This window comes from Schistocerca nitens, chromosome 11 (assembly GCF_023898315.1).
Source record: "Schistocerca nitens isolate TAMUIC-IGC-003100 chromosome 11, iqSchNite1.1, whole genome shotgun sequence".
NCBI classification, from domain to species: Eukaryota; Metazoa; Arthropoda; class Insecta; order Orthoptera; family Acrididae; genus Schistocerca; species Schistocerca nitens.
The window spans coordinates 57,923,445-57,936,956 of NC_064624.1; the positions used below are offsets into that span (position 1 = coordinate 57,923,445).

At 41.9% G+C, this 13,512-nt stretch overlaps 1 protein-coding gene across 2 annotated transcripts in view; it reads left to right on the forward strand.

Moving 5' to 3' along the window:
* The window catches only part of LOC126213341 (methylenetetrahydrofolate reductase), a 79,719-nt gene that overhangs the window by 12,794 nt on the left and 53,413 nt on the right, over positions 1-13,512 (forward strand). For both annotated transcript variants that reach the window (XM_049941039.1, XM_049941038.1), the window contains one exon: positions 12,133-12,395. In XM_049941039.1, the coding sequence (XP_049796996.1) occupies positions 12,314-12,395 (82 nt within the window). In that variant the 5' untranslated portion in view covers positions 12,133-12,313. The remainder of the gene's footprint in view (positions 1-12,132; positions 12,396-13,512) is intronic.

The window sequence follows — 13,512 nt, forward strand, 5'->3', positions numbered from 1 at the left end:
ATAATAAACTTCATTACTATATCAGTATTAAAGTTATCTTTCACCTTTGTTAGACCTTAGTTATTCATTTACTGGTTCATTAACAAAACATTTCTTTAAACACCATTCTAACATAGCTAGTTCTCCAAATGATTATTATTAACACAAATTTTAATTTTCATTTTGGGACACTCGGATGGCACAACATTTGGAAAGGACCCTGTCTAGGTTGGTTGTGAGGATAATTAAATGATGGGAAAGTTCTGGTAAAATTTAGGTTATTATTGTACAGTTCACTCTCTGATCCATACGAGTACGGTACTAAAAGTTTCAACCTGCTAGTATCGATGCGGCGGTTGGGGAACGGCATACCCGAGGCTCAGTGAAGCTATGTCTCCCAGGAGAGCCTCCTTGCTACAGAAGGTGTTGCTTAAACCAGTGCCAGACTCCAACTACTACTGCCGAGCCCGTTGTGCCGTGCAGTGCCCGCGCGCATTTTCCCGCGCTCGCGAGGTTTTGCATTCTACATATCTTAACACATTGCCTACGTATGGACCAAACGCACGGTTACAATTTTAAACATCTTACAACAGTTTCAATATTACTTGACATTTGACATAAACATTAATATTCACATTGAAACTTATTTACAGTTTTCTTAACACAATGGCGTGAAACCAAAAAGTTGCATCAGAGCATCAATTACACAAGTTTATCGAAAAATCAGAAGGAAAAACTTACTTATATATACAATAGATCAGTGTCGTTGTTGTTACACTTGCCCCTGTTTCCAGTAAATTTCACTAAGTGCAAATGTGCAAATTTGATGGGAACACTAAACTTTATATTTATACAGGGGTTCTGAATCTTTATGTGAATGTGTCATCATAAAATTTTATAACACAAAACTTCCTTTCACTCACATTATATAGGTCTATACTTTTTAATATATCGAGAAAATTTACCTATCGTTTACTTAAGTGACTTTGGGGCACAGTTAAACCTCCTATCACAACATGATTTGAGTAGCAAATTACTTATTATTATTAAATTTCTCAGATAAATAAAATTAAAATTTGGAACACAAACACTTAACTACAAAGCATATACATCGAATCCCTTTTTGCTCAACTGTGGGCCTCCTCTCGGGAGGCCCCCCCCCCCCCCCCCCCAATCTAACAAACTTTGCACCATTGAGGAGACTCCTGCTGTGTGGCGTTCTTAACTCTGCATCTCCTGGCAGAAATCTACCATCCTTTGCAGTCTTCATATTGGCCGTAGTAGGTTGACCTGTGGTTTTGACTCTGTAGTGAGCTGCCCCCCCCCCTCCTTCCCCCCTGCCTTTTTGTAGTTGTGGGGGCTCCACTCACAGTGATCCACATTTTTCTGGATTGTCCCTGCCTTTTGGCCCTTCACACTAAATATGTCCCTCCACCTTCCTCGTGTGGTTATGTTGGTTCTAGGTTTTCTTCACGAAAGTTGTTCATACTCTCCGGTATAAGTCCTCGAATCTTCCTCTGGAATCAGTCCCTCGATTAGCATAGGCATCGGTTTGAAGGCCTGGATCTCGCATCCTCACCGGCCAGGTTCTCCCTGCCTTTTCTAAACATTTTTGTCCGGTCTGTTCTGCTGTTTTCTTTTTCCTTTTCTCGTGTCTCCTTCCCCCGGTGTCGTCCCCTTTCTATCGTGATGACGGAATGGAACGGTGTGTGGGTGTCGGGACAGGTCTGTGGCAGTGCAGGTGCCCCACAGCACGTAGTGCTTCTGGGGCACCCCTGCTCTCTCTGGTTCCACCCACCTCCCTCTTGTTGTTTCCTCTTCCTGCTGCCCTGACATTCCTTTTCCCTCTCTGTTTGCACGTCGACTGGATTGTGCTGTTTGTGTCGTTCATCCCTCGCTTCCTGCCGTCCCAGATCGTGGAACTGACGACCTCACTGTTTGGTCCCCTCGCCCTAACCGACCGACCGACAGTTGCTAACCCCAAACGTGTTGCCCAGAAATGAAGGCTCGCAACAGTTTGTTACTGAAACTAATCCAGTTTTGTGTTATAACAAAAAGCGTACAAGCGCGCCTGGTGGAGACCGACGGTTTGGCACACGACGGTGACTCTTAGATCTGGGGAGACAAAAGTCATATTTGTAACTGACCTTGTTGTGGATCTGTGAATAGGACAGATTAAAACAGATACTCCGTGTCCTTCAGAGTGGTTGGCCAAATACAATCACTTTCTGTGCACTGAAGAAGAACTAGGATCTGCTGCAAAGAATGCGGGCAAGAATTTTCACAATCCTTTCTAAATGTTTTCTTGTGTCTGTTGGAGCAATTTGATGTCTGGACTTTAAGGAAATGTACTGCCCTATTTATCGAATCACTAAAATGGAAGATGTTAGTGATAATTGTATTGGAATCTGTTCACTGAATGGTATGTTTAGAGTGAGAATTATCATACCTGTAGGGGAATGTAAAATCCTTTCTGTTGTGATATTTCCAAACTCACATATTTGAATGCTTTATTGCACTGTGGTCTTCATTCCTGAACAACTAAGTTTATGTTGTAAAGTGAGTGAAGTAATAAACTGTCAGGATTTTCACCTATTAATGTGTATAAGGAATTGATAAACATTTAATGTTTGTTGTGGCAATATTTATAGCATCCAATATTCCTTTGTACACTCTCTTCTGACAATAGAAAGAGATCATTTTAAATTTTTATCTCTCAGGTAATGACTTATATTTATTAAGTTACATGTTTTTCTTCATATATCTTCAATTCACAGTTCGCCTAGTGTGCTTAAAGTGATTACATTATATATAATACTATCCTAATACATCAAGGTATTAAGTTCATGGGAAAGGCAGAGTTGATGGGGGTGGTTGTGAACTTTATTCACTTTAATTTTATTTATTTATTTGTCCTTAGACCATTCAGAACAGCAGTATTGGACATGTCAGAAATATTACATAAATAAAACAAACAAAGTAGGGTAGGGTTAGGCGAGGATAGGGCACAGTGTCGGCCGTGGCCTAATAAATGAAACTGTACCAGCATTCGCATTAGCAACTAGAGGAAACTGTGGAAAACCCAAGTCAGGATGGCCAGACTGGGAATAGACCCCACCCCTCCTGAATGTGAGTCTAGTGCATTAAGACTGGCATAGCCACCTCATTAGGTACACGATTGGAAGTGAAATCACAAATACAAAGGCAACATTGTCATGTTCTTGATAGTTGAGAGAAGAATAACTTATTTTTTCCTTTTGCTGTAAATCAATGCAACTCAAACAAATGGCATGGCATGTGATTTTTGATGGAAAGTATCAGGTTACAAATGCAGTTTCCTTTATGAGATTGCCAAAAACAGAGAGAAAAGCAACTGTAGTGATGTGTTATCTCAGGGATCAAGATGGACAGCATGTCTTGATGCATCTATTCATGATATTCATGCAATATTTGACACACTGTACACATCTCCTTATACAATAATTTAGAAACAACATTTATGTCACCAAAAATGCTTTTGAATTGAACTGTGTTCGAGGGAAAACAGCAACAATGGTTCCTGAGCAAATGCTAAGTAATGAAGTCAGTAGTCAAACAAGTGATGAAAAGAAAAATATTCATGTGGGTTCCTTCATTGTTGACAAATTTTGGATACGAAAGTTCATTAACCTTTTACATTCTAACAGTTGTAAAAAATGCACAAGAAGTGACCTCTTGAGGAAAAGCAGTGTAGACAACGGATTGGAATAACTGAACTTAATGATACCAGGTGTCAGCTTCATCCCATAATGACGTAGCACGTGATGCCGTGCGTGCACAAACAGAAACTGAGTCTGAGTTAGGTTGGAAGGCAACTGACGGGTTGCGAGTTGGTGGAGCCGACAAATGCGAATACGAAATCTTCAATATGGCATATACTTATCTGTAACATAGCCTGACATCTACCTCAGGTCGAAAAGTTATTTCGGTAGCAAGTTAGCGAACCTGTGTCAGACACTTCAGTTATTTCAACAAATTTTCCTTGAAAGTGATGTACTTAAAATTCTCAGTATGCCTGATATCGATCATCAACAAAGGTTTCTCATTCCCTGTTTTTGACATCAATGACATTTCATAAGCGGGCGTATTTTTGTTAAAGTGTAATTTTTTTATATTTGTTCATGTTTATTTTCAAAAGAAAACATGCTAAAACGAAATTTTTCTACCAGTCCCATTAGTTCATTTGAAAGAATAGTTTTATTATTAAAATAACGGATGGAAATAAAAAAAAATCAGTTTGAACTGTTGACAGTCCCTTTCATGCATGAACAGTTTCAGAATCCAGTTGGGTATAATTTGTATGCTATGTAACAACAGATGTATTTTATATCCTGTCTGAGTCCCATTCTGTCACACATCTATTTTTACTTGTTTACTCAATACTAAAGGACATTTCTATAATTTCATTACACTAAAATTACATTTAAGCCCATAAAATTTTGTGGTCATGGAAAGTATTCGTGTTTCAGTGCAAATTTAATTTTGGAATATGAAACGTGTTAATTGTCACGCTGCCCTGTCACACGGAATGTCCCAATACATTTACTTCCTAATGTTAATTACGGTTAATAATGAATGAATTTAGAGTGAACTGCAAAACTCAAAACACAAGACTAGAACGTCCGCAGCTCGTGGTCTACCAGCTAGCGTCGCTGTCTCTGGATCACTGGGCTGCGCAGTTTGAGGCGCCACGTCACGGATTGTGCAGCCACTCCCGCCGGATGTTCAAGTCCTCCCTTGGGCACGAGTGTGTGTGTTGTCCTTAGCGTAAGTTAGATTAAGTTAGTTAATGCAGTGTGTAAGTCTAGGAACCGATGGCCTCAGCAGTTTGGTCCCTTAAGAATTCACACACACACACACACACACACACACACACCTGGATCACGGGGTCCGAGGTTCGATTCCCGGCCGGGTTGGGGATTTTCTCTGCCTGGGGACTAGTTGTTTGTGTTGTCCTCATCATTTCATCATAATCATTCGTGACAGTGGCTAGGTTGGATTATTAAAGAATTGGACTGTCTAAAATTTGGGGCTTTGGCACACGTGCTGATGACCACACAGTTAAGCGCCTCACAAACCGAACATCATCATCATCATCGTCGTCGTCATCAAACAAAACTAAAGGTGAAAATATTTCCGTACAGGTTATGCATTCCTGTCTCGGATTCAGAATGAAATATTATATTCTGGTGCAAATATCTATGACAGATTGGCAGCTGAAAGATGATGGGAAACTGAAAATCACCAAGTATTCAAAACTAAAGTAAGATAGTGCTTTAGTGGCCACTCCTTCTATCATTCCGTATAATATTCAGACTGGGAATGTAAAGCATATGTTAATATTAAAAATAAGCTTTTAATTTTCCAGTATACAGATGCCTCTCTCTAATCTATAAAATGACACAAATTCTCAGTATGAAGTAGTAGATAAAACAGCAGCGGAGTAGTACACAATCTCATTAAAAGTACCTGGACACCTAATAGTGGACGTTACTACGAGGTGTGTCCACCCTTCACTTTTACGATGGCTCGACACTGCCGGGGATATTTTCACCGAGGTGTCTGAATGTCTGTGCCTGAATGGCTGTCCACTCTTCCTCACGAGTTGAAACCGGAGAAGGTAGTGGTGTCGGACAGTGAGGTCCGGAGTGAAGTCGACGTTGTAACTCGTCCCACAGGTCTTCCATTTAGTTCGTGCTGGCAGCCTGGGAAGGTCAGTCCATTTCGGGAATGTTATTGTCTACAAACCGTCGCTCACTGATGCCGCTTTACGATTCGGTGCACTTTGTGCCGATACAAACGTCCGACATATCTGAACTGTTCCTCTGCTGTACACAGAATGGCTTCACATCTTTCCACGTTTACGTGTTTTATGTGTGGCTCCACCGTTGTACCCCATTCTTTGTAACTCCGTACGTGCTGTCACTGTTATACCTGCGCTGCTCGTAGCTCTTTGAAACTCGCCAGTGAATCCTACCGATTTGACGTAACTTTGTACGACTACCCTCCACAGTGCTCGGCAGCCCCCGTCTGACGGTACGTGGTGCCTACCCGGACGTGCCGACTCTCCCGATTTGAGCAGGAGACTCCCGATTTTTCCTTCTTCCTCCCGATCTCCCAACCGTGAAGACCGATCTCCTGATTTTCAGAGCAGTTTCAATGCTTTCCTTACTATTTGAAAATCCTGCACCTTCGATATATTGGTGGACGACAATGTACGGCTGCTACTCGTCTATGTTAACTCGGAAGATTCGTGCGGTTGGTGTCCAGAGTGGCAGTAGGCGTAGCTCGCGCTTCGTATCTACGAGGAAGTGAGGGACTTATCGTTGGCAGCATTCCGAGACAAATGAATATCTTTCGACCAGTGCCCATTTCCTCCGCTTCTGGTAGCATCAGTGCAATTGTAAAGTTATCGTCGACAAGGAGTAGTCGATAGTCATTCCGAGCGAAGTGATTAGCGTTGTTCTTTCTTCGAGGAAGTGTTGCTGAGTTGGGGGATTTCCCCCTAAATTTAGGGAAATTAAGCTGCCTAAGGGAAAGTTAGAGGGATAAATATTTTAAGGGGGAAAATATTTGGGGTTACTATGCTCCCTTCCCTGCCCCTCCACTCGACAATTTCATTCATGACTCCCTTTTGCCCCCCCCCCCCCCCACTTGCTTACCCCACAGTGTGACAAATTATTTAGGGGAATTTGAAGTGCAATATAGGAGGAAACAGTGACCAGGGTTCCTTCATTGCTACAAGACCATTGTCTAGATCGTAGGACAATTGTGTTCTCGGTTCTGCTGCGCGATTTGTGTATTCTGTAGTAGTTGCTGGCTGCGTATCGTGGAGGTGTCGATTATTTTTCACGCAGAATGGCGAAGAAATACGGTGCAGTGTATAAGGAAGAGTTTCCACGTTTAAGTGAATCGAGGAAGGGACAAACTTACGCATTTTGTAGTGTATGTAGATGTGACTTTTCAGTGGCCCGTGGCGGGAAATGCGGCATTCTTAAACGTGTGCAAACTAAAAAACACAAGGAGAGTGTCCACTTTGTAGAACGGAACCAGAAGCTTAACTTCTCGTGTAAACCACAAAATGTAGATTCTGTGACAAATGCCGAGGCTTTATTTACCTCATTTATTGTAGAGCATAACTCGCATATAAACTGTGCCGACACGCTGGGCCTCTGTTTCGCAAAATGTTTCCCGATTCTGAAATTGCAAAACGATACGGGTGTGCCAGGTACAGGTATTGAATTATTGCAACTTTGTCAGGGACGTGTTGTAATTCACAATAGTACAGCGCTAAAATTCTCCTGATTTTTCACTTTTGAATGTTGGCACGTCTGCCTACCTGGTGTTGGTTTAGCTGTGTCTGTCCCTTGACAGTCGCGCCACTGACAGCTTTAGAAGGGTTGCAATGTCCCTGATAGGTTTGTCAGATGACCTCCAATAAGTATTCCACGTTCAAAGCCACTGAGCTCTCCTGCCCCACAAGTTCTGCTGTCAGTGCTTCTCCACCCATAACACGGTACTCTGCACCTCCTTTTGTACTGGCAGGTTCAGCTCTTGTCACATCTAGTGGTCAGTTCCACTTTGCATAGCTGTGTCTGGAAACTTTTAATCGTACAGTGTATGTCATTCACTTCTGGTCTGTCCAGCATTTCAGTAGCAATGGAACGGCAGGCAGTAGAGCGCCTTCCGTTCGCACACTGCACGATTTCCCTAAACGGTGAGTCTGAGTCGCTGCGTGGAGAATATTTTGTCACCATTTCCGTCACTCGGCTCGTGAGTCCCCGTACGATCCTACTATCGGTTACGACTTTCGGAAGCTGCCGGATTCTGACAAAAGATCGAGGACACCTGAAAACATTGTCGTCACCCGTATGTCGGCGTGCACACTGCTACGAACCTGTCACAAAAAAATATTATGTCGGAATTTAAAATTCCGACTGTGTAAAATACTGGTCGTCGGGCAAACAAAAGGTAGGGATTTTCGACAAGGAGAAGACGTCTTCGTGCGGGTGCAAGTGATCTTTGAAGATTAGAATGAGATTTTCACTCTGCAGCAGAGTGTGCACTGATGTGAAACTTGCTGGCAGATTAAAACTGTGTGCCGGACCGAGACTCGAACGTGGGACCTTTGCTTTTCGCGAGCAAGTGCTCTACCGACTGAGCTACCCGAGCACGACTCACGCCCCGTCCTCACAGCTTTAATTCCGTCAGTACCTCATCTCTTACCTTCCAAACTTCACAGGAGCTCTCCTGCGAAAGGTCCCGAGTTTGAGTCTCGGTCCAGCACACAGTTTTAATCTGCCAGGAAGTTTCATCTTTGAAGATTACTCAAATGCAGTAGTGTTTTACCGATGAACCCCTACCCCCCATTCCTTTAAAGAATCGTACTCCCTCACAAAAAACATCGTATCACCTGAACTGTGTCGTGCAGTGATATAAATTTTCAGGTACATTCAATGGAATATGTGGATACTCTCTGCAAAATATTTTCCAAATAGAGTTAGTAGTGAAGCAGTAATAAATTAAGTTGTTGTGCTTTATGCTGTAGTAAGCGATAAACTCTTCCCCTTTCGGTATTTTGTTGTTGTTGGGTGGGGGGTTGTCAGCAAGAAAAAGTTTTGAAATTATGTGTGCAAGTTTGTTGAAACTATTAAGTGCTCTCATTCTACTGGACAAATATAGTCGGCGTACTCTGCACACCTCCAAGTTATGCTGTCTCGAGACATACACTCACTTTCAAACTTTAATGCTTGTCTTATTGCATTAAGACTTTAATTTAAGTTTGAACCTCTTAATGGAGAGATTATGCCAGCATTGTAAATTTGATCAATAATTGCACGAAATATGGAGAATCAAATTTTTGTTTCCTCTGAAAGCCATTAGATATGCAACCTGAAACTGGCATCCTTGCACTATTTTAGTGGTTTATTAATATATCATATTTTAGAGACTACAGGATGCACTTTTCCATCAAAAAATTGCCTCCAAAATTTAGGTGCATCTTTTACTTTAAATTAGTATAAAAAAGTCCAGTGTTTGATTTAAAATTCCTGCCAATGTTAAAAATGGCCACATATTCTATGGCGCAGGAAACCTACCTCTATCTGGATACATCGGATTCTGCACCGATGCAGTGAACGTGAGTTGTGGGGATTCCCATCTTGCTGAGAGTGTCTCCCTCCCACCCTGCCATCACAAACTCAGAACACTGTCTAGCCTATGATGGACCATTGCAGTGACAAGTGTAGTACAGTTGACTGTCCGTAGTCAAATATATGACTAAAACAGTGCATCCAACTTTAAAATAGCCATGTTTACACATAATGTTGTGACGAGAAATATATGTACGGTATTAAAAATGATTATTTCGCAAAGTTGGAACATTGTCAGAGGTTCACGAGAGGTCCAGGATGTAATTCAAAATGTAGAATGAATCGGCAATCTTTTTGTATTGTTTAGTTATATATTGACTCGTCACTTAATACAACATCAAAATTTCTTATAAACTGCTGATGACTGAGACATTTCTGTTTCAAACAGATCTGCCACATTATTGATGCTAACTGATGACTCTTTACCAACCGATGAACTACAAACACCCTAAACTCCTTCCTCCCATCTCTGCCATTCTCTCCCACCCTCTCTGTCCAGCTCCTTCTCCTCCCCTCCCTCTCTCTGACCACCTCCCCCTCCCCCTCTCTATGACCATTTCCTCCCCTCACCTCTCTGTCCTCTTACTCCTCTTTCTGACCTTAAGCATTATTTATTGTTATTGCAAATGAGAAACCTTCATCAGTAATTGAAGTAGCTTAAAATGATGGGGTAAATCAGACGGGATCGTTGGTATACGGAGTATGAGAGAGGCCTCTCCAGCAATTGAATCTGTGAGGATAGTAGCTTCAGTGACAGTATTTCACACAGTTTTAATCTGCGAATGGGTAGGAATACAAAGTTTTGGATGATTCAGATTCTGTAGTAGTATTCTAAAAATAAGCCGGTATGTCGTAAATGCATCATTTCTGTTTTCTGTAAAACTGCCATCAATGAAGAAAACAAAACACCATGTTGTTGTGTAGATAGTTTTTGTTTGAAATTATATATAAAATGGAAAGATTTGTTCAATGAATGAGATTTTCACTCTCCAGCGGAGTGTGTGCTGATATGAAACTTTCTGGCAGATTAAAACTGTGTGCCGGACCGAGACTCGAACTCGGGACCTTTCCCTTTCGCGGGCTTTGTTTGAAATTATATATAAAAAGGAAAGATTTGTTCAATGAATGAGATTTTCACTCTCCAGCGGAGTGTGTGCTGATATGAAACTTTCTGGCAGATTAAAACTGTGTGCCAGACCGAGACTCGAACTCGGGACCTTTGCCTTTTGCGGGCAAGTGCTCTACCAACTGATTGAACTTAATTTGTTCAATGGTTCACATGCTTTGCTATCGAGTTTGACACTGGCTGCAAAAAAGAAAACGAAACCACACATTTTTGCGGCACAGCATTTTATTTCTTGCGGTCAGTTTTAACAGAAAGCCTATAGATTGTCTTTTTAAAGAAGGTACAGCCCACGTCCATCCAAATGTTCATTAGAGTATCGTGTAGTAATTTGAAGTTAATCGGTCAAGAATTTTTTGATATTTTCGGTTGTTGTGGTCTTCAGTCCAGAGACTAGTTTGATGCAGCTCTCCATGCTACTCTATCCTGTACAAGCTTCTTCATCTCCCAGTACCTACTGCAACCTACATCCTTCTGAATGTGCTAAGTGTATTCATCTCTTGGTCTCCCTCTACGATTTTTACCCTCAACACTGCCCTTCAGTACTAAATTGGTGATCCCTCGATGCCTCAGAAGATGTCCTACCAACCGATCCCTTCTTCTAGTCAAGTTGTGCCACAAACTCCTCATTAGTTATGTGATCTACCCATCTAATCTTCAGCATTCTTCTGTTGCACCACATTTCGAAAGCTTCTATTCTCTTCTTGTCCAAACTACTTATCGTCCACGTTTCACTTCCGTACATGGCTACACTCCATACAAATACTTTCAGAAACGACTTCCTGACACTTAAATCTATAGTCGATGTTAACAAATTTCTCTTCTTCAGAAACGCTTTCCTTGCCGTTGCCAGTCTACATTTTATATCCTTTCTACTTCGACCATCATCAGTTATTTTGCTCCCCAAGTAGCAAAACTCCTTTACTACTTTGAGTGTCTCATTTCCTAATCTAATTCCCTCAGCATCACCCGACTTAATTCGACTACATTCCATTATCCTCTTTTTGGTTTTGTTGATGTCCATCTTAGATCCTCCTTTCAAGACACTGTCCATTCATACATATTTTTGGTAATAGCGTTAAATAATGACTTGTCTTTAAGTATAGATAATGTATATTATAGTATAGATAATGAAAACTTAAATGTTTACAATAGCTGAAGTGTAACAAACATATTCTCCATAAAAAAGTAATACATCTGAAATTGAGATTCTAGTTAGAAAGGAAACACCTGTGCTTGTGTAGATTACCTATTTTAGTTGCTTACAATTTCCAATGTACAAATGGTAAAGTTTACTTGTGCTAAGAAATGTCTTTAGAAATCATATTAAAAGTTGTCATTTTTCTAAATGTTTACATTTTGATGGATTGACTACAACATTTTAAAATAGTTTGTACAGTCTACATATTTTATACAAATATTGCATTACATGAACTTGTTTCTGTCATCGCGAATTTCAAAGTATGGAACTGATCAAAGAGAGACATGTACAAGTGAAATTTCAGTATGTACAGAATTGTAACTGTGCATAAGAAATGACACAATGAAGTTTGTCTTCTCCAGGTCATTAAATTACTTCAAATGGTGTTAAGTAACGATTAATATACGTGACAGAAAGCAATATAACAGTAAACATACATCAGCATAATAACAATTACAATGCATCAGATACATCACCACAAGCTTTTATAACATACTCCTGTACGAATTTAGTCTCGGCTATTTCATTAACCAGCTGTTCCAATAGGCTAGTTATATTTCACGGGACACTGAAAAATGTACCGTCTCTCTACCGGCCTGAGAAATCTCCAGAAACCAAACTGTTTCACTTACTTTCAGTGCGGCAGATGCCGTGGACGACGAACTCGCCGCGTTTGCTTCGGTGACGTGGCACCTTTCACGTTCCGTTACGGAGCGGCCTCCCTCGGACTGGTCTTCCGTACCCGCCATCCGTACGGCACTCGGCCTGTCGGAGCTCGTAGGGCAGCACGGCGTCTTGCTGCACCTGTCGGCAGCCGGGATGAGGGAGCGAGACGTGGCGGACGTGCTGGCGGCTGCCTGCGGGGAGGGGGGCGTGCGCGCTCTCTTTCTAGTGCGCGGAGGTAAGCGAACCGTGCACCCTTTCAGACTTTGCATCTCTACTCTTGTCAGCTGCCTGTGGTTTGTGGCAGAGATATGTGTATTGCCAACATGTTCGTGGAGAGATTTGAGGAGGAGGCATTAGAGGCATCCAGATATAAACCCACATGCTTGTTCAGGTATGTGGATGACACCTTAGTGATCTGGCCTCGTGGGAAGGACAGGCTCAGTGATTTTCTGGGACATCTTAACTCGTGCCACCCAAATAGCAAGTTCACCGTAGAACAGGAGAAAAATGGCCAGCTGCTGTTTCTGGATGTACTAGTAAAAAGGAAAGCAGACGGTTCAGTTGGCCACAGTGTGTATCGAAAACCCACACACACTGATTTATATCTGCAGGCCAGCAGCTGTCACCAGCCTACAGTGTTCTTAAGACATTGGTCCACAGAGCACGTGCCTTCTCAGACCGAGAAAGTCTACCGACAGAAACAGAGCATCTCAAAACAGTGCTCTGCAAAAATGGATATACACCGAAACAAATTGACACGGCACTCCAACCGACCATTACACCACAAGTTCCAGAATCAGAGCGAGATGAAGCAAAGAAGGTGGCGTATTTGCCCTATGCTGGTTTTATTTCTGCCAGAATTAGTAGGATGCTCTGCAAACAGAATATCAAGTGTGTTTTCTGTCAATCCAGCAAGATAGGGGGACTGGTGGGAAATGTTAAGGACGACCTGGGTTTACGGAAATCGGGAATTTATAATATACCGTGCCAGTGTGGCATGTCCTACATCGGCCAGACGACAAGAACGGTAGATATCAGGTGCGAGGAACATCGGAGGCACACCCGATTAAGACAGGCAACAAAATCGGCCATTGCTGAACACTGTCTAGAGCTAGGTCATGCCACGAATTATGAAGAAATCGAGTTTCTAGCACAGACGCCCAGATTTTGGGACAGTGTTAGAAGGGAGTCAATAGAGATAAAAGTGACCGATAATCTCACGAAGCGTGACACTGGGTACTAGTTAAGTAGAGCCTGAGATTCTGGTCTGGAATTGTTGAAGAAGCAACAGGGACAGCTGCAGCACTCCTCAAATAGAAGAACTGAAAGCGTGGACACAGAGAACGATCCCC